We start from the raw sequence: 26,230 nt of genomic DNA, 5'->3' as shown, positions 1-26,230 counted from the left end.
TTGTCACAGTTATGATATATCTTTGATAATTTTACAGGAGTCCTGTGAATACAAATACATTTCTTGGCTGCGTTGTATCACATTGCATTTATTACACTGGTAATACGCCGATATCTATCGTGTCGGTTTGTTGCAATAACTTGAAAACAATGAAACAGCACAATTGTTCTGTTTATTGTTGCATAGGTAGGCAAACTAAGCCCGGGGGCCGGATCCGGCCCAATCGCCTTCTAAATCCGGCCTGCAGACGGTCCAGGAATCAGCGTGTTTTTACATGAGTAAACTGTGTGCCTTTATTTAAAATGCATCTGGGTTATTTGTGGGGCATAGGAATTTGTTCATCTCCACCCAAAAAAATATAGTCCGGCCCCCCACAAGGCCTGATGGACAGTGGACCAGCCCCCTGCTGGAAAAGTTTGCTGACCTCTGGTATTGTGGCGATAGCTACGATAATTATGCTTATGAGCATCATTGCAATAACATCACCATAATATTATATTGGTATAATAATATTCCTTTTGTTAATTGCGTTAATAAACATAATCTTAATGGTGGTGATGCATTTACAGCCGCGCACTGTCTAGAAGCCGCGGCAGCGCAGGGTTTTGGGGGTTTTCCTCGTTTCCGCTCCGCGGCTAACGCGGATTCCGCCGTGCGCGAGGGGGTGTGGCCGAGTTGCTCCACGCTCCTCCGAACCCGACCACGCACCGCGGTGCAAAGTAAAGCCAGCGTCATTTGCGACCCTCGCTTTTTTGCAAAGGTTTCCCAGCGATTCAGGGAATCGCTGCTTGCCCAGCTTGTATGCAAAAAAATTGTCAGTGCAAATGTTCCTTGCACCGACTTTTTTTGTCACTGCAAAATGTTCCTTGCACCGACTTTTTTTAGGGTAAAAAATAAAACAAAAAACCTCTTCCGCTGGCAATGGATATATAGGATATATAGATAGGAGATATATATATATTTTCCAACTGGCAGCCTCGCCCCCCTGCACGGAGCCGCAGCAGCAGCAAAAGCAGCCGCCCCTCCCACGTGACCAAGCAACGAAAGTTTCCCGGGTTGCTTCCTCTCGCCCGCCCGCCTCCGACGAGCCGGTCAAAAGTTTAGTCCTCTTCGAGCGGCGATTGGTGGATGCCGGCGCGCGCGTTCACCCTGCCACCAATGGGGAAGCTACAGGAGAGCTGAGAAAGCCCAATGAGGAGGCAGCGGCGGCGCGACGCAGCCAATGGGACGCGAGAGGCGGAGGAGCCAAAGAGGGCAGCAGCGACTCCTTTCAGGGTTGAGTGCCCCGCCCCCTTTCGACCGTGAGGCGAAGGGCGATTTAAACCGTCGCCGTCGTCCAGTTTAAAGGCTCAGCGACGCTTTGAACGCCGTTGCTACGACAGGCTTCGACAAACCGCCATTTTATATATAGCAAGGGAGGGGGTCCGCTTTACACGCAACGTTAATACTCAAAAGCGCGTGCGCATGCCCAGTGCGCGGGCCCGAAGCCCCAGCGGCGCATGCGCAACGCGCGCCAACCAAAACTCCCTCTCGATAGCGCGAAGCCGATGTGCAGCATAAGTAAAATGTGAGTCGGCTCACAGTCACTTCCCAGAAGCCTTTGCGCACCAACTTGGCAACACTCCCATAATTCCATGGGCCAGTTCCCAGCATTCACTGGGGGATAAGCCAAGGTTTCTATTTCTACTCCCCCATTTTACATACTGGTATCATTTAAAACAGTAAATCGCCTTTGGTGATGTATAAATACAATGAATAAATAAATTTATTTTTTAAAATGTTTAAAAAACCCTTAATACCATAAATTTAAATATTTCCAGCTCTACATCAATATATATCCCCTTGAGAGCTCTTTTCTGGTTTCCACCCTCATCAACGTTTATAGTTCATGAATTTTGAAAATTCAAGGGGCCCAACATTTTTCACTGCCCCATTATTATTTCACAGCCCCCCAAGGTCCAAAAAGGAGCCAAGCCCGGAGCCTAGCAGAGTGTAGCTTCAATGGCCAGCTTCTACACCTCCAAGAAAAGTAGGCCCCCACCGGTGGTGACAGCAGCAGGAGCCATTGGCCACTGAAGCCACGTCCAGCTCTGCCCCCTGGCTCCTCCAACGTTCTGGCAAGACATTGGGATGTCACATGTGTGACATCGCATGCAAGCGTGCATGCACACACACACACACACACACACACACACAAATCTCCCTCACAAGTTGTCACCTCTGATCTCTGGCCTTCAAGTGGTGTGTCAGGACCCCTTACAGGGTCACAGCCCGATTGATTCAAGGCGAGTCGCAACAGGAGCACTACCACCGTTCAAATATATGGTAAAAAAATTAAGGAATGGGTCCCCAGATGCATGATTAAAGGCTGGTTCTGAAAAGGTTAAAGATTACTCCTCTGGAACAGTCTTTGTGAACCTTGCGCCCTCCAACTTCTTTAGACTGCAACTCCCATCAGTTCCAAAAGGATTCAGAGGCTGCTGCAGAAATAAGAATTTTTAAAAATGAAAAGCAGTTCTGAACATGTGCTGCAAGGGGAAGCAAAACCCAAAGTAGTTTAGAAAGGAAGCATAAAAGCATCCCCTAAAAGCATTCATACTTTTGTTGTCCTGAGATAAAATCCTGGCTAGTGGACAGCTTTCTGAAAGATTGCCTCTAGACCAGACCTAACCAACTTTACAGGAACAAAGAAGTCCTCTGCCATCGCTGGGATCCTTCGTTTTCCAGAGCCCTCACCTGGAGTTTACACATTTCTACCAAATCACAGCACAGTTCTGCTTCACCCTCACAACCCTGCACGGAACTTAATATTGCTTCAAAGGGACTGATACCACCTCTAGACCCAAGTGTATCTCATCCCTAATAAAACCACTGAAGTTAAAGGACCTAAGTAAGCGAATGTGAATTTAACATCCTTATCGTGACACCAAGGATCACAGCGGGACATAGACACAACGCCATTTATAAGAATTTCTGAAGGCACAGCCCTGGACACCACAATTCACAATGCAATAGCCGGTCCTAAGGTATCAAGCTACTTTGCCCCAAAATTTAACTTCACCTACTTTCCTCTGCAGAGCGGCAAGCTGGGAATGATGTGGCACCTTCTATTTTGTATGGAACAGATACAGACTCTAGTCCCAAACCCCAATACATTGGGCTGGCCACTCTGAGAACAGGAGGCTGGGAGTAGATGGGCCCCCTCTGGCTTGATCCCGCAGGCTCTCCTATCCTTAAATTGAAGGGCGGTGCTGAAATGTGAAAAATGCTGCTTCTAGAGCACATTTATTGAAAGCAAAAAATTAGCATAAGAATGGCTGGCCTGTGGCCCACCTGATATCGATGGATTCCAACTCCCACCAGCCCCAACAAGCATGATCAATGGTTCCTGGTGAAAGGCTGGGGGGGGGGGGCTTCCCAGAGATACAGTGGTACCTCAGGTTAAGTACTTAATTCGTTCTGGAGGTCCGTTCTTAACCTGAAACTGTTCTTAACCTGAGGTACCACTTCAGCTAATGGGGCCTCCTGCTGCCGCCGCAGCACGATTTCTGTTCTTATCCTGAAGCACAGTTCTTAACCTGAAGCACTATTTTTGGGTTAGCGGAGTCTGTAACCTGAAGCGTATGTAACCCGAGGTACCACTGTATTTGACAAGGCCCTAGGCTGACATCCACACCAGTGTGGAGTTGCAGGGGTCAGCAAACTTTTTCAGCTGGGGGCCGGTCCACTGTCCCTCAGACCTTGTGGGGGGCCGGACTATATTTTGGAAAGGGAAAAAAATGAACAAATTCCTATGCCCTACAAATAACCCAGAGATGCATTTTAAATAAAAGCACACATTCTACTCATGTAAAAACACGATGATTCCCAGACCATCCTTGGGCAAAATTTAGAAGGTGTTTGGGCCGGATCCGGCCCCCGGGCCTTAGTTTGCCCACCCATGGGTTAGTGAGTGGGTTGGACTAGGATGCAGGAGACCACTCACTCTCAGCCTAGGCTACCTCACAGGGTTTTTGTGAGGACAAAATGAGAATTATGTCCACCACCTTGAGCTCCTTGGAGGCAAGGTGGGACATATTTATGGAACAACAACAAAAACACGTTTGAAGTACCGTATATGGCTCCTCGCTCCTCAAAGAATCCTGAGAATTGTGGATTGTTGTGGATGCTGAGAACTGTAGCCTTGAGAGCCATAAACTACAGTTCCCAGGATTCTTTGGAGAAAGACATGTGTTTTAAATGTGTAGACGTGACCTGCGGTAAGCAAGATCAATGATGAGATGGGACCCTTTGTCTGATCCAGCAGGACGACACTTTCAGCTGCTACCCACAATGCAGCTGGTCTTCGGTCATGCCAAGCCTTGAAATCATAACCACTTTGTTTAATGCACAGTCAGCAGACTTGCTCAAAAGAAACAGGTAAAGAAACATGGTTGGGTTTTCCTTTTTTTTTTTTTTTTTTGCTTTTAACTTCTTACCAAAGAAAAAAAAAAGTTTATTATGTAAATGTAGGATGCGGGCTAAATCCCCAGCTCCTAAAATCTGCTGTACAAGTTTCCAACGCTGCGATCTGCCCTCTTAACGTCCATCAAAGTCGGTGACCCCACAAGTGCTCCTTTCTCCCCATGACGGAGGTGCCTGGCTGACTTGCCTAATGTCCAAACAAACCTACTGAACTGGCAAAAAAAGAAGAACGAAAAAACCAAAGAGCTGCGTGTGGTTAGGAGGACGATGGATTTGGAAAAGAGAAGACCTGGCCGGCGTACGGATTTCTTTCGACGCTTTCTCCACGGCCTCCAAGTCGGATTGTTTCCAGAAAGCATGACAAGGAAGCTAAAAAGAGCGCACGTCAAGATCCACGAACTGTTTCAGTCCAAAACGAAAACAGAAAAACCCCTAGGTAGTTTTGCTCTGTTTTTTAAAAATATTTCTTTTAATTGTATGCTGTCACACTGCAGGGAACTTGAGGGAGAAAGTGGGCTTGGGGAGGGGGGGCGCTTGGATGGCGGGGGGGGGGGCAGGAACCTCCAAGGCCAAAGTCTCGGCTGAGTTCTCACTCTCCAAACTGAACACCACAAAAAGCCAAGAGAGAGAGGGGGGGCCCTTTAGTCTGTGGATTCTAATACGGACTCGCTCAGAGCCAGGTCCCAGTAGTGCTCTGCTCCGTGCTTTTTAAAGTGCTCCCGTGCCATGTTCTCGGTGGGGCACTGCTTGAATTTCATCTCCCCGAAGCTGCGCTCCTTTGCTGTGCCCTGAGGGGGGGAAAGACAAGAGGGGGTGGAATTGGGTTTAGGAGTTAAAAGAAAAGAAAAAAGGCCACTAACGTGCTTAGCGCTGTGGACCAGGAAGTAAACACTTGAAGCTTAAACTCGTTTAACCAGGAAGACCCTCCAAACAAAACAGAGTTCTAGGGAGGAGGCTGGCAATCCCAAGAATAGGTTCGGTATCTTTTCACAAACAGTCTGGTGGCTGTTGCAGTGGGTGGGTGGGGAGATACAGGCAAGATATTGGAAGAGTGGGGTCCAACAATTTCAGAGTGGCCCAGAAAACAAAGTGCAAAGACCCAGGGATTTAAGTGGATACTTACCTCCCAAACCAGAGAACATTTGTTTGACTTTTTCACAGACTCCTCGTCGGATTCGTCGTCATCTGAAGAAAGGAAAACCGGGGGGGGGGGGTGGGGTGGGAGGGAGAGAGAGAAGGCTGTGCTTAAAGCTGAACACTATTGGACTACCAGCCTGAAGGAGGGCTTTTTCTCAAGTGCTGCATGCATCAGACTGGGACCTCTGTTTGGTAAGGAGATTCCAAAAATCAGCTAGTACAAGAGAAGAGCCTGCTGGACTGGGCCAATGGGCCGTCTACTCCAGCATCCTGTTCTCACAGTGGCCAATCAGATGCCGCAATGGGAAGCCCAAAGGCGGGACCCAAACGCAAGAGCCCTCTTCACCCCTCCCGTGGTTATACAGAAGCCTTGCTGCTTCTGACCATGGAAGCAGAACACAGTCATCATGCCTGGGAGCCATTAATAGCACTCTCCTCTGATCAAAAGGCCTTGTGGCTATTGGTTTTTTTAAAAGGCTCTGATAAGTGCTTAGAGTTTTGATGTGTTGTCAACTGAGAGAGTGGAACCGCAATTATATACGAGATATTTATTGTCATTGTCCCACACAGAACAATGAAATTGAAAATCTACATAAAACATTCAAAAACCCCTAAAAACTCTGAAACCCCATTTTAAAATGCAATATACTATAGAGACTCCTTATGATGCGTTTAGAACCAGAATTGCATTTGCGTAGAAACTGTTTCTCAGGCAGCTAGCCCTAGTCTTTATCACCCTATACCTTCTTCCAGAAGGAAGAAGCTGAAAGAGATCGTTTCCAGGGTGCGTACTATCCTGCGCTATCTCTGCAGATTTCTTATAGCACCTGATTTATTTTAAAACACCATTTAGAATAAATACTGTACTCCCTTATGCTGGGCATAAGAGGGTTATGCGAGTGGGGTGGGTTATGTGTGTCCTTACCGTCTCCTTTTGTATTTGATGTCTGCTCATCCCACTTTATTCGATGCAACATGAGCCGTTTGAATTTTTTCTGTGCTTTAGGGCCTAGGAGGGAAGAGAAAGATCACCGAGGGCCATTTTAATTCTGAAGGGAGTGTGGGCAGTCAGCCAAAAAAGCGGCGTTGTTACGTTATTGAGAAAGGTTCTAATAAAGCGGCAGGATAGCCCACATTCCTTCGAGCACATTTTGAACAAGAGGGTTGGAAAAAATGCTCCGTGAAAGGCTTGGGTGGGAGAACGGAGTCTTGGAAAGCCATGCTGCACCTCCAACCCACACACCCTCCTGCAAGCCCCACAGGTTCTCTGGAGAACATCCTTTGATAAGAGCTCCCCACTGCAAAGAACTATCCTGCAGCGAGGAATTCCATGCGCTAAGCTGGGGCTGCATGAAGCAGGCCTTGTTCTGCTGCCGAGCGATTCCAGTGTAGGAACCCACGTCCCAGAACACGTAAACCAAGCCCAACCCATCCTCGCCCGCCTCACCTCCTTCTACCACCACCACATTGACATCTTTGTGTAAAACCACAACTCCTGTTAGGTACAGCTGGCCGGCGTTCGCTTCAATTTTGAATTTCTTTGCCGGATTGCTTAGATTCCGGACTCTGAGAGAGAGAGAGAGAGGAAAGAGATGTTTAAAATGTTTATTTTTTTTAACCAACAACCAAAACACAAACAGTGAAGCCCCCCAGGCGGCTGATACAATGGGTATACATAATCAATAATAACATATTCAAATCAACCATATGTACAATTTAATATACGTTAACACCCCTCCACCCACAAGGTTTATTTAACTTTCAACATTTTAATTGCCCCAAATTGTTCAAACCTATCCAAATAATTCAGTATCTTCTCAAACCAATCCTCCTCTTTCTTACTGACCTTAAACCCTTTCATTCTGTGTATCTTCACAGTTAGATATTCTAAAATTATAATATTATTCAGTTTTTTCCTCCATTGATTCACCCGACTCTTTTGCATTTTTCCAATTACTCGCTATAACCTGTCTGGCTGCAGTTACCATCAATTTTACCCATTTACATTCCTCTTTTGTTTTTAACTCGGTGCTACTCAGACTAATAAGAACCGTTAATTTAGATATTCCCACCTTCCTACCCACAATTCCCGATATTTCTGTACCAACCTGTTTCCAAAATTCATTTGGAATTTTGGAGAGAGGGAAGAAAAACGCGTTAAAGCTTTTCTCTTTAAAAGCTTTCCTCTGGGTGTGGGGGGACAGGGATGCGAAGAAGGCGTGGGCAAAGGCCACAGAGAGGCCTTTGCCTCTGGGGATGGAGAAGACTCACCTATAGACAGCTACGTGGACCCCCTGTGAAATATCCTCTTTCAGCTTTTTAACCTTCTTGGCTTTCCTCTGTTCCACGGTGAGCTTCCGTGCAGCGTTCGCCTCTTCGTGAGCTCTGGGGAAGCAAGATTATATATGCATTTACTTTCTCTGCTATCGTTGCTGTATTTTTGAAATAAAAGACTCCTGTGTGATGATGCATCAGCAAGGACAGAGAACTGGGTCGGGATGGTGCCAATTTATGTGCACGCACACACAAACACATGCACGCACACACGGCAAAGAAATCAGCATCAACCTTACTTTTGCCTCTTGGCCATCTGTGCACGAACATGAGCCTCTACTTTGGTTGGGTCCTGAACGGCTTCCGTTCCCAGAACACGCATCAGGTTTGAGATTCGTACTGCAGAGGGAGAAACACCGACGGCATTGAGAGCAGAAGTTGAGAACGGAAAAACAGCCCTGGGGCAGCTGGATCGAGCCAAAGGGGCCCATCTAGTCCAGCACCCTGTTTCCACAGTGGCCACCCAGACGCCAAAACGGGAAGGATCTGAGAGCAACAGCACCTCTCTCATCCCACCATTTCCAGCAACTGGCATTCAGAAGCATGTTGCCTCTGACAGTGAAGGCAGAACATCGCCACTGTGGCTCCTCTTTTCAAGTCATCCAAGTTGGTGACCACCATGGGTAGGCAAACTAAGGCCCGGGGTCCAGATCTGGCCCAATCGCCTTCTAAATCCGGCCCGCGGACAGTCCAGGAATCAGCCTGTTTTTACATGAGTAGAATGTGTGTTTTTATTTAAAATGCATCTCTGGCTTATTTGTGGGGCATAGGAATTCGTTCATCTTTCCACAGGGCCTGCAAGACAGAGCTGTTCCGCCTGGCCTTTGGTTTGGACTCAGTCTGACCCTTACGTTTCCCTCCCCTTATTGTTTTGATTTATGGGCTATTATTAAAATGAGGCTGCATTTTAAATTGTATTTTTAACCTGTATTTTAAATGGTTGTTTTCCCCCCTCCCCTATTATGTTTTTATTGTAATTTTACTGGTGTTAGTCGCCCTGAGCCCAGCTCTGGTCAGGGAGGGCAAGGTATAAATAATAATAATAGTAATTATTATTATTATTATTATTCAAAATATAGTCCGGCCCCCCAAAAGGTCTGAGGGACAGTGGACCGGCCCCCTGCTGAAAAGTCTGCTGACCCCGGGTGACCACCATGCCTGTATCTCGTGGGAACTGGTTTCAGAGTTTAATGAGGTGCTGTGTGATTAAGTCTTCCATTTTGTCTTTCCCACATTCAGCATCACTGGATAGCCCCCATCCTGAGTTCTAGTATTATGCGTTAGAATTCTAACTTCAAGTTTCAGGGGTTTTTTTTTCTCTCTCTCAACAGAAGCCCCACCTGTCCACTACAAAAATCCCTACCTTTTGGTTCAGGAGGCGGCATGAGGCCTAACCTCACTTTCTCCTGCAACTCCTTCTGCGCTTCCCTCCGGGTCTGGCGCCGTAGTTTCTTCTGCTCTTTTTTGGTGAGGTAGACCCCCAGGGTCACCGGCATGTCACTGTCCACTGGGGTTGGGGTGGGACACACACATCACAAGGAGAACAAAGCAGAAACATAGTCAGAGACAAGCAGGGTTTTCTCCTTTTAGAATGGGGCTCACCCACCAAGCTTGTTCCTTCCCACCTCCGTTATAATTACTTAGACGTGTTGCTCACTTAAACGTCTCCGAGTGGCTTACATCACTTTTTAAAACATGAAAATAAACACATTATACTCGTAGCAGCAGAAGAAAGCTTTGGCAGAAAGCTTATTCCCTCCCACACCTTTGTGTGTGCTTCATTCTATGTGATTTTTAGACTGTTTGGTGTCTGGGAATAATAATAATAATTTATTATTTGTACCCCACCCATCTGGCTGGGTTTCCCCAGCCACTCTGGGTGGCTTCCAACAAAGATTAAAGTGCGGAATATTGAAATATTGAGTATTGTGCCTGTGATATTATAGGAGCCTTCTTTTTTCAAAAAGGTTAGACCCCCTTTCCCAATATCCACACATTCCCCATACTGTTCAGTTCCTCAAAGACTACTGATCTGAAGACTGGGGGCGAGGCAGATAAGATCTTTGCTCTCACAGAGCTTCCTGCACTGGTTGTGGGTGGATTGTGAGATACAGCAGCAGTAGCAGCCCGGTGAGGAAGGTCATGCCCTGTGTGGGGTTGACACCTAGCTACTAAATCAGTCAATCCTAAGCAAGGAAATTGGAGCATCAGGCGAACATCACACCCACAGCTTTCCCCTGTTGTGCTGCCTTTTGGATCATTTCCTATTTCACTGTGTTTAAAACGTATTGCAAGCTACCTCGAGAACTGTGGTTAGTAGGCAGCGCACAAACACCCCTAAATAAATAAAATGATCTGGGGCTTTCAGACTCACCAAGCTCTCCATTCCCTGGGGACAGAAAGGGTGGGGGTTAAGGGGAATGGAGCAGGGTTTGGGCTCTGCACCCATCTGTCCTGCTTCCAATCTTCTTGTCTCTACGGATTCCGCTCTCCCCCCGATGCAGAAGCAAAGAGATGGAGTGTGCTCACCTGGAGGGTTTAGCTGAGCTGGGTGCTCCACTAGGTTCGTGATGCCAAAATAGTCCTCTTTTTTAAGCGAATCGGCGGCTTTTCTGAAGCGGGAAGGAGAATTTGCACAGTTGCGGGTGACGCCTCAAGAGGAGGGTGCTCCTATTCTTAACCTATTCTGATCCTCACACTGCTTATGCCTGCTGCAAGGAGCTGAGGCGTGGAGGGTTAGGAGGGCTAAGTGCTCATCTAGGAAAACCCTCTCCATGGCAGTGCCCCAGCTGCCTCCTCAGAATAGCTAGCTTGGGAGCTAAAGGCCCCTGACTTGATTTCCCCCCATCAAACGCCCAAGGTAACTATGCTGCTGTGCTGCGTTGTGTTCTATTAGCCTGGCTGCCGACATGGATTAAGTCCAGTGGACAGCTCCAATTTGGGAACCATCTCAGCAGGGCTGGCACCTGGTGCCAAATTTAAACAGCAGGCCCTGCTGGAAAGAAATGAAGAGCTCTCCTGAGCGCTCCTGGACAACAAGGGCTTCACCTGCTCTATTCCTGATGTCACAGGACGCCGGGCGAGCCTGTGCAACTTAAAACAGCCGTGGCCTAGCACACTTAATTTGGCCCATGAGCCAAGGGCTCCCCATCCCTGCTCTACAGCAGAGACAGAGGAATCTGTAGCACACTGGAATTTGTGGGACTACAACTCCCACCATCCCCTAACCGCTGGCCATGCTGAGTACTGGAGTATTGGAACATTTGGATGGCTACAGATCCGTCCGCCCCCTACACTTAAAAACTGAATGCCTTCAGTTCTTTGAAGAAATGTGGTCTTACAAATTCAGGAAAGAAATTCAGCAGGCAGCAAGAAGGGTGCACTCACTCCAGAATTATTTCTAGCCCAGAGATTTAAGAGCTGAAAGGCAGAGCAACTCACAAATCGATGCCATTGGGTATGATGTAGGAGTCCCACCATTCCACCTCGGGGGTGTCCCCTTCCTTCAGCTCCTTTTTGGGGGTGATAAGGGCCAATTTGGTCGAGGTGTGGATTCCGGTCTTCTTGGCAGCTTGAGAAATCTCGGCCTGGAGCTTTTCCAACTGGGCCTGAGGGAGACAAAAGGGTTTTCAGGAAGGTGCATGGAAGAGAAATAAAACGCCTAATTCAAAATACAAACTGCCCCAGAAGCGCCAGTTCCCTCTGAGTATCCATGGCAAGGGTGTTTCTGGAGAAGTCAAAGGCCCCCAGTGCAGTGGGCCTGATCCAGCCCTCGCCAGCATCAGCCTGATAAAAAACCATTTGTCTGCTCACCTGCAGCGAATACGCACTGCCAGCAGGTGAGCATTCAAGGGAGCCTTTATGAAGTTTAATATAGTTATTTATTTTAGGTTGTTTTTAAGGAGGATATTCTGCTCCCCGCTCCCTAAGAAATATATTTTCCTTAAGAGCAAGCAAGCAAGAGTACCATGCTATCTATATACATGGGTTGACTGTGACTCACACTTTGCCTTCCCAGGACAGGAGGAAAGCGTCTGCTTGTGCTGAGCTCCTGCTTACAGACTTGCTTCTCTGCCCCTTTCTACAAGTTTTGACTTGTAATTAATTTGCCAAGGGGTTGCTGGGAATTGTAAATTTGCGAGGGATAAACTACAATGCCCAGAATTCTTTGAGAGAGAGAAATGTGCCTCGAATATGCTTCAAAGGCATCGTGTGTGTGAAACACCTCAGTACAGTGGTACCTCGGGTTATATACGCTTCAGGTTACAGACTCCGCTAACCCAGAAATAGTACCTCGGGTTAAGAACTTTGCTTCAGCAGCAGCAGGAGGCCCCATTAGCTAAAGTGGTGCTTCAGGTTAAAAACAGTTTCAGGTTAAGAACAGACCTCCGGAATGAATTAAGTACTTAACCCGAGGTACCACTGTACAGTCATACCTCTTGTTACGTTTGCTTCTGGTTAAATCTTTTCAGGTTGCGTCCTGTGGCGACCTGGAAGTACCGGAAAGGGCTACTTCCGGGTTTTGCCGCTCGCGCATGTGCAGACGCTCAAAATGACGTGGCGCACATGCGCAGAAGCGGGTTGCGTTCTGCTCATGTTGCGAATGGGGCTCCGTAACAGATCCCGTTCACAACCAGAGGTACCACTTTATAAGGCAGATTCCTATGTTCCTTCCGTGCTCAGAGGCAGTGATCCTTCTGAACACCAGTTGCTAGAAACAACAGGAGGGGAGACTGGCTCTTGCACTGGGGTCCTGCTTACGAGTTTCCTTCAGGCATCAGTGCGGAGGACACCACTCCTGCTAAAGAATGCAGGGCCCCTTTGGCCAGATCCTGCCGGCTCTTCCTATCTATACCCTGCTCCCGCTCTCTATGATGCCCCTTCCCAGGATGTTGGGTGAGAGGGTTACGTCTGCTTGCTAGAAGGAAAGTGCTGTACCTTCGTCCGCAACCTCTGGGCGATTTTTTCGAATTTGCCCTTGTCGTGGAACTTGAAGGTCCGCTTCGGCCGCTGGGCCGGGGTGATGTAGACCCGGGGGTCGAAGTATGTGTTGGACTCCATGTCCTCGGAGGGCTTCTCCTTCAGCTGCTGCTTGAACTGCTCCCTCTTCACGGCCCGGATGTTGGCCTTGAGGGTGGGCATGCGGTGTGTCAGCTCCACCTCCTTGCCGGTGGCGTCCACCGTGCGGCCTTGCTCGTCCAAGATAAGCGGCGTCGGCTTGGTCTGGTCCTTCAGCTCCACTTTCCTGGGCCAAGACATCCCCAAGGCAAACTGGTTACAAAGCAGCCCTGGCCAACGGCCCTGATCCCACTGGGAACGGGGCAAGAGTCTCAAGCCCACTTAGTCTGAAATAAAACCTACGGAACAAGGGATTCTGGGAAGCCGCCTCCCATAAAGAAAACCCAAAGAAAGCCCTGGCCCTTTTTTTTTTTTGCCTGTCGGGGTTGTGTACAGAAAGGATCTGTAGGATTTCTGACTCTCGACTACGCCCCCACCCCCGCCACCAACTACGCTGCTGAAATAAAGCTTTGAAGGTGGGCAAGGGAAGGCATTTGTGTGGAAGGACTGTGATTTCCCAGCTCTGCTTCTAAAAGCAAATTTCTGGGCTAAGATACCCTTAGAATTATGGAACGGGGCATCTCTCGAGTGCACGTCCTCTGCCCCAACCCCTCTTTCTAAGCCACTATTTTTCCACCTGAACCCAGCTGGGGTGGGGAGGGAGGGGAGGGTCTAGGAAAAACAACATCACAGGACTTCCGGGTTGGCGCGAACAGCTAATGGCGGATTCCCTCCGAGCTCCGGAGGGAATCGGCTCCGCTGGGGACGGGTCCTGCCGCGACGGCGACGCGGGGACCCTCAAAAACCTCAGGCGCGGATGCCTGAGGACCTGGTGACTCGGTGGGCACCTTAAGCGCCCTCCCCGATTCACGAAGAGCCTTTTTAAAGGCTACGGAGAGGATACGGAGAGTGGCGTGGTGCTGAGAGTAAACCGCTACCCCAGCGGAGCGGAGCCGTGTGCCATGGCTGAAGAGCGCTGACTTGCTTCCTTGAAAATTTGGACTGAAAGAATTACCCGTGAGTAAGACGGATTGGGACTTTAAAAATTCTTCCCTGAATTGGAGACGACCGGGGGGTGTGCTAAAAGGAAGTCCGCACCCCCCCCCTGCAGACGATCTAAGCAACGACATAAGAGCTAAGCTGGAGAGCCTACCCTTGGTGGGGTGAGTTAAAAAGGACACTAACTTTCAAGATTTAGTTAAAGGAAATTTTGTGCTGGAGAGTGGAGTTTTGGAGACCCTCTTTATGTTTTGAACAACCCCCCCTCCCGGGCTCGGGAACGTCCTGCCTTTGTGCCTGTGTAAGAGCTGCGGAGTTTGACAGCTGTCAAAGCTGTCAAACGGGCAGTTTAAAGCGGAAAAATCACTATTTAAGATCCCTCTGGATTAAGACGAGTTATAATTGAGTTAAAATTGTTGGAAACAAAGTAACAATAACAAGCTAAAGGACTGTTGGAGAAAAAACTAATAAGTAACCAGATTCCCTCTAGGGGGAATTCTGTGAAACTACAATGGATACAATGGCTGTGGATGGAAAGTTACTAGTGGAAATCGAAAGGATGTTTCAATTGGTGGGAACCTTACAAGAGCAGAGCTTAGCCATGAATAAACAACTTAACATTATGACCTTGGGAACAGGCAACTCTGCTGTTTGTATTGAGGACCTGAATGAGAAAGAATCCACAGCTGAATGGGAAACAATGTCTACAGAGGTGGAAGAGACTAAACAAGAAAAAGAGAAAGTAACCTTGGGAAGCAACAATCAAAAGCTGACATCTGTGGAACACAAGCAAGGAGACTCTGGGAACATATCTACCACAAGTCTGCGAAAGATGCAGAAGAAGAAGGAGGAGGTTCTGGGACAATATGTACAGGAACTTAAAATAAAGAAATATGATTGGGGCCTCCTTTTGGACTTTGACTTTGAGGATACAGGCTTTGTGGAAATACTCCAGCAGTTGCTTTCAAATCTCCTTGTGGGAAGAGAATATGTTTTGATGGTGAAAGATCTTTTTCCAGACTCGACGACTGACATAAAGGACAACCAGCGAGACCGGCGGAGAGGGACTGAAAGGGACTTGAAAGCCTCGGACGTGAGGAACCCAGGCTGAGAATCTTGACTTTGGATTTTTATTGGGAAGGGACAAAAACCGGGGATGGGAGGGAGGGAAGAGGAGATTCTTAAAAACTCTTAAGACTTTCATGTTTGGTTAATATGACTTTTATTCAAGACAAAATGAAAAATCGATGGAAGAGAGCTTAAGTCCAACTTAGGAAAATCAATTTTTTTTTTTTATTAGAAAAGAGGCAACAAAATGAATAAGATGGTTAAGAGGAGAAATACCAACTTGCTGATATAATCTTGGGAATTGGGATGCACGAGGGGGGGGTGGGGGGAAGTCAGGGAACAAGGTTATGAGAAGAGGATCTGCTGAATCTATACATGTTTGTGTCTTGTGTTATTGTTGTGTTTGTATTGTCTTTATAAAAGCGGAAAACCCAATAAAAATTTAAAAATAAAAAAAAGGAAAAACAACATCACAAAATAGATCTCACAAGTCTGAAGTCTGCCCACCCACACTTTAGAACAGGGGTAGGGAACCTCTGGCCTGGGCACCAAATCTGGCCCCTCCAGGCCTTGCTAGCTGCTCCTTGGGACACGGACATGCCCTCCCCCCAAGAAAAACACCCCTTGCCGGCTCTCCTCCACACCCACCCTCTATGAGGGCTTTGGCATGAAATTTGACAGTTCCATATTCATAATTTACATGAGTATATGATTTTCAATCGGGGCCGGAGGGAGAAATCTGTAGCATTGATGGGTGGACGGATGGAGCCTCCTGTTTGAGGCAAGGGAAGAATCACGCACCCGTTGCCCTGTCCACTTTGGCCTCTGACCCCACCTCCAGGGAGTTCCCCAGGAGGGTCATGTGACTTGGCAATGGTTCCCCACCCCTGCCTGAGACACTTCTCTTGGGTCACACTTGCCAGGAAGGGCTGGCTGCTACTGGCTTACCGTGTACAAGGGGCAAATCCCTGTGTGATGGGACATTTCTGCCCATGTGATCCATTTCTGTCCAATGAGAAAAAACCATTCAGTGGCGTTTCATCAGGCTTGTCAACTTTGCAGACCAATAAAAACGAGAAAGGGAAAAAAAAAGAAGACAAACAAAGCAAGCAAACCGAAAGCACATCCCACCCCCCATCCACCCCCCTGGGCAGAGTGTTGCGATACTCACGGCGGGGCGATCCCCATGGCGTGCAGGTTGGCCAAGCCAACCATGTTGGTGTTGCCGATCAGGCCAGGCTTCAGGGCCAGCTGGGCCTGGATCCGGGCCTGCAGCTCGGCCGCCTTGCGGGCCTTCTCAATGGCGTCGTTCATGAAGGTGGCCGCCTGCGAGGGCTGGATGGTGTTGCCAATGGGGAGGCGCTCTGGCTGGGTGGTGGTTGTCGGGGCTTTCGGCTGCAGAGGGAGAGAGGGGAGTCACTGGCTGGAACAGCGGGCAGGCAGGGCTGACTCTGGGGTCCTCCGAGAGAGAGATACAGCCTCGCCTCCCTTGCGATAGGGCGCAAAGCCGTAAGAAGGGGGCGAGGAGAGGGAAACAGACAGGGAGGCACAAGCTGGAGAAGGTGGGAACACTGGGCTGCATCCAGCACGAGTCACCCTCCAGCTCCCATGGTGGCCTCTCCCTCCACCCCAAAGTGTCACCACAGGGGCATCTGAAGGACCATCTTGCCGTGGGGGGAGTGGAGAAGAAGCAGTAACCCCCCAACCAACAAGTTGTTTTTTCCATTCTACTGTAACTTAAAAAAAACAAAACCCCCGCAAAGAAGGAATCAAATAAAGAATTAAAAATGGTTGCAATCATCTTGTGTAAACCGCTTTCTGAGGTCAGTCTGGAAAGCAGGATCAAAATGCCGTAAATAAGCAGATAACAGTTCTACTCAAGAGTAAACCCACTGAAGTGAACACACGGCTAACTGAAGTCCATTCTACTCTTAGTGGAACTTAGTGGGAGACAGCCCCCGGCTTCTACAGCTCAGAAACCTTTTTCTGAACTTAAAGCAATGTTATTGAACTCCCGCTTTCTAATCTTTTTTTGCGGCCAGTGCATAAAACGCCACTTTATTTCAAGTCTGTATTGATGAGCGGTTTTGGTGCCTACCGTCTGCGATGCTCAAAGTGGGACCCTCCCATGGCTTCAGTATTTCATGCCCGCAAACTTAAGTATGGATGTGCCTTGGAAGAATTAAATCTCAGGAAGGACTCTGCTCTGCAGAACCACCAGTGCAATGGCTCGTGCAGGCTGCAACAAGGCTGTACCTGTGGGGCAGGCGGACTGATGAAACTCAGCTGCTTTTTCCTCTCCTCAATCTGACGTGTGGCAGCTTCCATCATCTGCTTGATCTGAAAGTGGGAAGAGGGGGGAGGATGTTAGAATTGGACCCCAACAGCCTGTCTTGGTATAACGCAGCTTAATAATAATAATTTATTATTTATACCCCGTCCATCTGGCTGAGTCTCCCCAGCCACTCTGGGCAGCTCCCAATCAAATGTTAAAAACAGTACAGCATTAAATATTAAAAACGTCCCTAAACAGGGCTGCCTTCAGATGTCTTTTAAAGATGGGATAACTGCTTATTTCCTTCACATCTGAAGGGAGGGTGTTCCACAGGGTGGGCGCCACTACCAAGAAGGCCCTCTGTCTGGTTCCCTGTAACCTCACTTCTCACAATGAGGGAACCGCCAGAAGGCCCTCGGCGCTGGACCTCAGTGTCCGGGCAGAATGATGGGGGTGGAGACCTCCTTCAGGTATAGTGGACCAAGGTCGTTTAGGGCTTTCAAGGTCAGCACCAACACTTTGAATTGTGCTCGGAAACGTCATGGGAGCCAATGCAGATCTCTCAGGAATGATGTTATGTGGTCCCGGCGGCCGCTCCCAGTCACCAGTCTAGTGTCCATGTAAAAAGCCAGGCCCCCTGAACTTTTGGTCCACAAACAGCTGGAAATCCACAGGCGCACTGATTACGTTTGTATTCTACCTTTCCGCCAAAGAGCTTGAGATGCCACATCTGGTTAACCCCTTCCTCCCTGCCCATTTGATCCTCACCACCCCTATGAGCAGGGTGGATAAAAATCAATGATTTTTTAAAAAAATAAAAATCGGATTTTTTTCTTATTTAAATAAGATTTTTTTTATTTAAATCAAATGTTTTTATTTAAATTGGATTTTTTAAATAAAATGCTTTTGGAGGAAAAATCTTTCTAAAGGTAGTTTTATATTTAAGTTACAAAGACTTAGTTCAAAGGCTAGTTCAAAGGCTATTCATCAGGAAATAAGGATTTGTTTTAAGTTTTTCATGTGTGCTCAAACTCAGTCTAAGTTTTTTTTAAAAAAGGTTAACCACATCAGTTAACAAACATGGATACATATGCTATAACGTTATTGTTTTAGTTAAATAAATTGTTTAAATTCTTATTGAGGAAATGATTGTTTTGTCCTTCTAGTAAAGTAAAGCAGAAAAGTTGTCCAAATATAAACAGTTAACTTATTAAACCTCACAATAATTTCATAATTATCTGTCAATGTATTTCTAATAGTATAGCCAAATCAGTAATTTTTTATATAACCGTAAAAACTACTCTGGAAATTTATTATTCCAAAAATGAAACCTTCATCTGCTTGTAAATATTAAGATTATAGAACGAGTCTTTCTGTAAGAATGAGTCTTTCTGTAAAAAAAAAGATTTAAATCCAGTCTTACTGACTAGTGATTTAAATTGATTTAATTTAAATCAAATCCACCCTGTCTATGAGGCAGCTAGGATAGTCCAAGGTCATCTGGTGCCTGTGTGAGGATATGGCTCAACAGATGTGCCATCCCAGCAAGCCGATTGTGTTACTTTTATTGCTGTTAGCCGCTCTAAGCCTGGCTTTGGCTGGGGAGGGCGGGATATAAATAAAATTTTATTATTATTATTATTATTATTATTATTATTATTATTATCATCATCATCATCATCATCATCATCACTGTCCCAGACAAGCACTCCATGCCTTGCCTCTGCTCATCTGAGACCAACCTGCAGCTTCGTTAGCATCCCGGGGCTTTCAGTCGGGGGTCCAGGGATCACCTCGGGCTCCTCCTCCACTTCTTCGAAGCGTGGGATGCGGCGCTTCTTCACCCCTGAAGATTCCTTGGAAATCTCAGAGTCATCCCCAAAGACATCCTGTAAGCAAAGAGGGCAGAGGAAACTTTGACAGTGACCAGCACCTGGACGTCCAAGGAAGCACAAGCCAGCCGTAGTCACGTGACTAGTGGAGCCTTCACGTGGAACTTTCACAGCAAAGAATTATCCTTCATACGACAGGCTAAAGGCTGTACACACCAACAACCAACCCACAGCTTCTTGAGCACCTCATCTGCTTTCAGGTGAAACAAGTTTCTGGTCCTCATGAGTTCAGGCAAAATTGCAAGGGGGAAACACCATGTCCTAAACACACACATACGGATTTTTAAAGCTTCACACAGCACTTTCTGAAAAGTTTGTTCTGGATACTTTTTTTTTGTTTTTGTTAAGTCATTTTTATTAATTTTCCAATAAAAAACATCCAATTAACATATCCAATCATAATGGATTATGCTCTGGATACTTTTAAGATGCAGTTAATCACTAAAATATGCATTTGGTACAGTGGTTTAAAATAGGCATTTTTGCAAACACATTTCAGCTTCTGCTTTCTTCAGTCTAAGAAGCAGCCAAAGAATGTGAAAACTGAAGCATTTTGCTATAAAAGCATTAATATATTTTGTTGTTATTATTATCTATATAACACACACACAATTTTAAATGCATTCCTGTCAGCAGAGAAACCCTTCCACACATGGAGCAGTGTTAATCTAAACCTGCGTGAGATTTTATGTTCCTCCTCCCACCCTCCAAAATGAAAGCATTTTTGTGCTGAAGGAACATGGTCTCTCACAGCACCATCCATGTCCTCCTTACTCCACTGGGCCAAGGGAAGCAAATTCCTCCCTGCTGTGTCTCAAGAAAAGGGACATGGTTGATTGTGGGAAGAAGCTGCTATGATCTGCAAACAAAAACACAGCATGCATACATACACAAATCCAAACCGCCTGCAAGCCTTAGCTGAACTGCCTTCATTGCTATTATGGGCCAAACCCTACATGGATGGCTCCTCATCCAAACAGGGAGCTTTGAGGCACACCTACCAGTTCAAGAGAAGCAGCTTGGCCACAGCAATTAATTATTTGTACTTTAAAGAAATGTGTGCTTTTAAAGTCTCCTAAAATCTCTGACAAGTCAAGATTTAAGGACTGAGAGGAAGAGGAAGGCAGATGTAGGAAGAAGACCAATAAAGAATGAAAGATGCACACACTTTCTGTTGCCATAAAGGAAAAAGGCCTTTTCGCTTGAATTTTTAGGCATTTCAACACACAGCACTCCCTGGAAGAAGAAAATGCAGCGAGGCGTTATTGCCACCTCCACAGCCAGATCTGAAACTCTTGCTGCCTTCATAACAAAAGAGGATGAAGCGTTGATCTTACCTTCAGCTCCCTCTTCCGGTTCCGGTCACTGTTGGATTTGGAGTGCCGGGAGCTCCGGCCTTCCTCCACGGCCTCAAAGAGCTTGTCCACAAACCGCAGAGTGGAGTCATCCAGAAAAGGCTTCAGGTGATCTGTGGGGGTGGAAGAGCGAGGTGGGGGCAAGAGAGATAAGCAATCTAGGCCACGCCTGCACTTTTCATTTAAAGCACTATTACACCGTTTTACACAGCCATGACTTCCTTATCCCCAAAGAATCCTGGGAACTGTAGTTTATAAGGTATGCTGACAGTTGTTAGAATAAATGCCCTATTGCTGTCACAGAGTTACGATTCCCACAGTGGTTTAACAATCAATTCCTCTGGGAACTGAAGCTCTCTGAGGGAAATGGGCGGGACTCCTCCTGACAACTCTCAGCACCCTTTATAAACTACAATTCCCAGAATTATTTGGGGGAAGCCGCGACTGTTAAAGTGGTGCAATACTGCTTTAGCTGCACAGTGCGGATGTGTCCCTGGAAGCAACTGCATGCAAATATAAAGAACTCCACCTGCAACAATCTTGCTTTTTACTCATTTGTTAGCTGCACCATAAGGAAGCTTACAATTTAAATATAAAATAAGACATGAAACCATTTTACCAAATAAATAACACTGGGAAACAAAACTCATTAAGCAGCCACCCACCCAAAGTTTTAAAAGGCCATTAAGGAAATTGATTCTACATGAAGTTAGGCAGATTCCATCTCATCTTCAAGACCAATCATATTATTATCATTGTTTCCATAATATATTAAGCTTGTTACCCCAAAGTCTCAAAGTGACTTACAACACATTGAGAAACATAAGTGCATACTGGGCTGGATGGACAATCGCTCTGTCCAGCGGTACCTTGGTTTACGAACTTAATCCGTTCCGGAAGTCTGTTCTTAAACCAAAGCGTGCTTTCCCATAGCAGCGGGGGACTCAATTTACAAATTGAACACACTCAACAGGAAGCGGAACACCTACTTCCGGGTTTGCAGCGTTCTTAATCCAAGTTGTTCATAAACTAAGCTGTTCTTAAACCAAGAAACCACTGTATGTTGATATAGATGAGTTACTAAAGCGTGAAGTTTTTGGGGGTTGGTCGGCAAGGATAAAATCAGAATTGAACAAGCTACAGAGGAACTCAATTCTCTGCCCCCAGGAGTTGGCTCCAAGGACCTACCGGCAGCTTTCTTCTTGTCCATCCCCTTCCCAACGCAGTTCAAGGCGGCAGTGACCACGGTGGGTTCCGAGAAGCCAAGGACTCGCTTCACGGTCTTCTCCACCCATGGCTTCAGCTCATCCAGCTCCCGCTTGGAGAGCGCCATCTTCGGCAGAGTCTGAGTGGGCCAGGAAAAGAAAGCACATCTTGAAAAAGCTGTCACAAAGTGATCACAAACCAGTCACGCTCACGCTAGAAAGAATAGCTGTGCTCCTTTTATGTATCTTTGTACACGCACAACAAAGTGCACATCAACAAACTTTGTACACATCAACAAAGAAGGCATGTAATTCCTAAGCAGCACTATTTGGGTTGTGTTCAACATTAGCCATACTAATTAGGCCCATTGGCGTTAATGGGCACAATTAACTGAGGACCATCAATTTCAGTAGGTCTACTCTGAGTATAGGTTAGCTGGGTATAAGCCAGCGTAGCTTTCTCATAGCCTGTCAGGCTGCCTCTTCCCTCACTGTCCACCAATGGCAGCAGAGGGGGGGGGGCGGAATCCTCTTCTTCCCAGCCCAAAATCCACTTCCTACTTATTGAGCGACACCTAAGAATACTCCAGACTCCAATGAGATTGAACATTGCCATTTGTTACCAGATTGTACTGAACAATACAACAAATAAACTGTCTTTGTAATATCTTCTTTTAGGCTTAAGCTATCAGATTAGTGGTCAGATCTCTCCAGGGTTTTATCTAGCTGGGATCCAGAGAATCACACAACCGGTTCTGAATGCCCAATGGAGCCTTTGGCTTGCCTTTCTTCAATGGAAGCACCCCCACCTTACCCCAGCCTCTGCGCTGTACAGCAAGAAGCTTTTCGAACTGGAAGACTATCTATCTATCTATCTATCTATCTATCTATCTATCTATCTATTTTCATCAATTAAATTTATATACTGATGATCTCAGGACAGTTCACAAGATAAAAATACAGGATAAAAGCACAATATAAATAGTTAAAACAAAAACAATACAATAATCCCCACAAATATATTTTAAAGATATTAAAAGATATTAATCAGCCAAAGGCCTGGCTGAAGAGGAATGTTTTTGCTGGGCACCTGAAGATGTAAAGGGTTGGGGGAGAGGTTGCTACCTATGTGACAAAGCATACATCACAGCAGTATGTGCTTTAGAACAAGGGTGGGCAAAAGGTAAATCGGGATCTGATTCCCAACAATTCAACAACTGCAAGAAAAATCTCAAGTTAAAAATAAACGAGAGGGATTCAGCTAAATAGTTGAACTAGAAGGAGCCAGAGCAATGAGTGCCATTGGCACAATGCCCCCCCAAAGTTCTTAGTCAGGAGAACCCCTGCAACAGTGTGCAGGGCTCCCCCTCTGGCAAGGAGGTATCTCTGGCGAGCAGAAAGGTTTGCGTTGATTGTATGATTAAATTAGTGCAATGAACTTCACCCAATAATTATATATCATGGCTGGCCTTGTGCAAATCATTTGCCAGCCCTTGTGTTCCTGTAAAATATGATTACCTGGTTGCCAGGTCTCTGCTGGGTGAAGTTTTAGAGATGTAGGTGTTCAAATGTCTGATCAGTTGTGTAGCCTCAGATGTAGATCTATATGCATCTATGCATGCTATGTCCATGGAATGTTGATAGGACTTCTCCCCTTGAGGCACTATTTTACAACTTGCCTCTCTCTTGGTGGATCTTGGGAGCTCTACCAAAAACACAAACTAGATCCCCACCTATCTGACATCTGCAAGCCTCAGCTTTAGAGCATAACACAGGCTGGGGTCCAGAAAACAGAGGGTCCCTACCCAAGAAGGGGCCTGCAACATAAATGGGAATATGCAGGAGACAACAGGGTGAGGGTGCCTTTATTTTATTGGAAGCCTGCACGTAATTCCCTATAGAAATCCATATTATTAAATGCAGTCACAGTGGCCTGTGAAATATTGTGCACAGTTCCAATTATGCCTGCTAAAAAAATGATACTACAGCACTGCAAAAGGTTCAAGCAAAAGGAAAGCGAACTGATCAGCGGAGAGCAAAAAGGCACCTCCTCACCAATGAAAAAGGGCCGACATTCAGGACTTCCTGTCAATAGGTGTCTGGGAGGAAGAAGACATGACAGAAGATTATAAAATGATGCATGGTGAAGACGAAGTGAAGGGTAGGTTTTTTCTCCCTATCTCAATGCCTCAAACTGATTGGAAATCCATTCATCACTGAGAGAATAAAGTATTTCTGCACACAGCACAATTTTTAGAAAGGAATTCATTGCCACAAGACACAGTTGTAGAATCATAGAATTGGAAGAGACCACAAGGGCCATCGAGTCCAACCCCCTGCCAAGCAGGAAACACCATCAGAGCACTCCTGACATATGGTTGTCAAGCCTCTGCTTAAAGGCCTCCAAAGAAGGAGACTCCACAACACTCCTTGGCAGCAAATTCCACTGTCTGATTCCAGTTGTGCCTGATGTCGTTTTAGAAAAGAATTGGATGAATTCACAAGAGGAAAAGAAGGCAGCCATAAGAAACAGAACCTCCATGTTCAAAGGGAGCATATCTGAAAACACAGCGCTGGAGACAAACAACTGGAGGAGACTACTCCTTCCTTACTTCTCTGCTTGTGAACTTCACAACAGAGAATTTAGCTGGCTGCTTTCCTTCTTTTCCTGGATGGCTCCCTCAGGAGCTAGCACGCAGGAGAAGTTGGAGGAAGCTCAATGTGGAAAGGCAATTTATCTCTGAGGACCAATAACTTGCGAGGTTTCCAGAGGTCTCTAGACTTTTTCTTTTTGTCTGATTCAGCCAGGCTCTTCTCTTATTCAACTCTTTCTCTGACAGAGCAGGCCCATGAATTGGACTGCCTGTTAGCTTCCTTCCCTAATCTAGTCTGCATAAACTACAATAGTGTGTTTACAATTGGCTTGTTTTTGTTTTATTATGTATTCTGTGTTCTCATTCCGTATTTTTATGTTGTCAACCACCCTGTGGTCTTTGGATGAAGGCAGTATAAAAATTTAGTAAACAACAAAAATAAATACAATAGCACAATGGAACATCCATGTTCAGAAGCAGCATGCCTCTGAATGCCAGAATATGAAAACAAGCCATGAAAAGGGAAGAAAATAATAATAATCAGGCTGACAAGGGATGGCAGAGGAAGGAGAAAAAATGTTTCACTCTTCAGGGAGTCCACTAGTTCTCTATGCTAGGCATAGTTGGTCTTGCGCTCAGGATCCGCTTGCTTAGGGGCTTCCTGTTGAGGCATCTGGTCGGCCACTGTGAGAGCCGGATACAGGACTAAATGGGGGGGGGGCTCTGGCCTGATCTAGTAAAGGTAAAGTTGAAGGGACCCCTGACCATTAGGTCCAGTCATGGCCAACTCTGGGGTTGCGCACTCATCTCGCTTTATTGGCCGAGGGAGCCGGCGTACAGCTTCCGGGTCATGTGGCCAGCATGACTAAGTCGCTTCTGGCGAACCAGAGCAGCGCAGGGAAACACCGTTTACATTCCTGCCGGAGCGGTACCTACTTATCTACTTGCACTTGATGTGCTTTTGAACTGCTAGTTTGGCAGAAGCAGAGACCGAGCAACGGGAGCTCACCCCGTCGTGTGGATTCGAACCGCCAACCTTCTGATCGGCAAGTCCTAAGCTCTGTGGTTTAACCCACAGCGCCACCCGCGTCCCGGCCTGATCTAGTAGGGTCCTTCAAATGCTGTTATGGAGCTTCCAGGCCCAGTGGCACTCCATTTAACCTCCTAGGTTCTTAGGGTCATTTGATCTCTTTGAGAACAGGAGGCTGGGCTTGATAAAAACAAAAACCTTTGGCCTGATCCAGCAGAAGGGCTCGTCTGACGTTCTTAGGACCTCAGGATCGACCCAGCAGGGGTTCTCTTGAAAGGAACCAGTGTAAACGGGGACGGAGCCTCCACTTACCAGAGCAGTCTACCTGTACAGAGTCCCAAAATGCTGGGGAAGAAAGGAGGACCTCCCGCCTTCAGGACCTGCTTGTGGGGCTCCCAGGAGCGAGCCTGGCAAACCCACCTCGGCCTGACCCACAGACCCCAAAAAGAGCATCCCCTCCCCCTTCCTGAGAGGGGGAGAGGAGGCCCCCAACCCCTCCCCCGAAGAGGAAAGGCCACGCCCCCTGCCGGCCCCCGAATCCTCTCAAGCGGCCCCCTGCCGGCCCTTCTCCTTCCTCGCCCTCCTCTCACTCACCGGGCGGCGGAGGGGCGGCCCTCCCTCTTCCTCGTCCTCCTCGGCCAGGCAAGGGAAAAGGCCGCGCCACAGAACTCCCACGGACGGAGACGGAACGTCGTCGGCGCGCTCGGGCCGGAAGCGGAAGGCGTGCTCGGGAAACGGAAGTGGCCCCGAACCATAGAGGTGCCGGGATTCTCCCTCCCCGCCGTTCCCTCGCGTTTCGAAAGTCTTACGGAGAGGCTT

General features: G+C 47.0%; 1 protein-coding gene across 1 annotated transcript; it reads right to left on the bottom strand.

The window, feature by feature from the left end:
- Positions 1–4,901: 4,901 nt before the first annotated feature.
- PRPF3 (pre-mRNA processing factor 3) lies at positions 4,902–26,148 on the bottom strand. The gene is made up of 17 exons (XM_081173528.1): positions 26,006–26,148; positions 21,771–21,927; positions 20,565–20,695; positions 19,078–19,224; positions 17,317–17,400; positions 16,232–16,455; positions 16,009–16,065; positions 12,874–13,180; positions 11,377–11,543; positions 10,465–10,547; positions 9,299–9,442; positions 8,175–8,274; positions 7,873–7,986; positions 7,049–7,167; positions 6,527–6,610; positions 5,588–5,649; positions 4,902–5,252 (listed from the first exon to the last, which is right to left on the bottom strand). Exons 2-17 carry the CDS (start codon positions 21,913–21,915, stop codon positions 5,106–5,108), a joined length of 2,115 nt encoding a protein of 704 aa, XP_081029654.1. The 5' UTR covers positions 21,916–21,927; positions 26,006–26,148; the 3' UTR covers positions 4,902–5,105.
- Positions 26,149–26,230: the final 82 nt, after the last annotated feature.

Source organism: Podarcis bocagei (assembly GCF_964188305.1).
Source record: "Podarcis bocagei genome assembly, chromosome: 16".
NCBI classification, from domain to species: Eukaryota; Metazoa; Chordata; class Lepidosauria; order Squamata; family Lacertidae; genus Podarcis; species Podarcis bocagei.
This window is presented reverse-complemented; position numbering and strand designations above follow the sequence as displayed.

Coding starts and splice junctions, on each gene's coding strand:
- PRPF3 (XM_081173528.1), bottom strand. CDS start 21,915: ATGGCGCTCTCCAAGCGGGAGCTGGATGAGCTGAAGCCATGGGTGGAG. Junction 17,401..19,077: donor GGATGCTAACGAAGCTGCAG/GTTGGTCTCAGA, acceptor TCCCACTTTCAG/ATCAAGCAGATGATGGAAGC. Junction 16,456..17,316: donor TCAGTCCGCCTGCCCCACAG/GTACAGCCTTGT, acceptor CTCCCTCTGCAG/CCGAAAGCCCCGACAACCAC.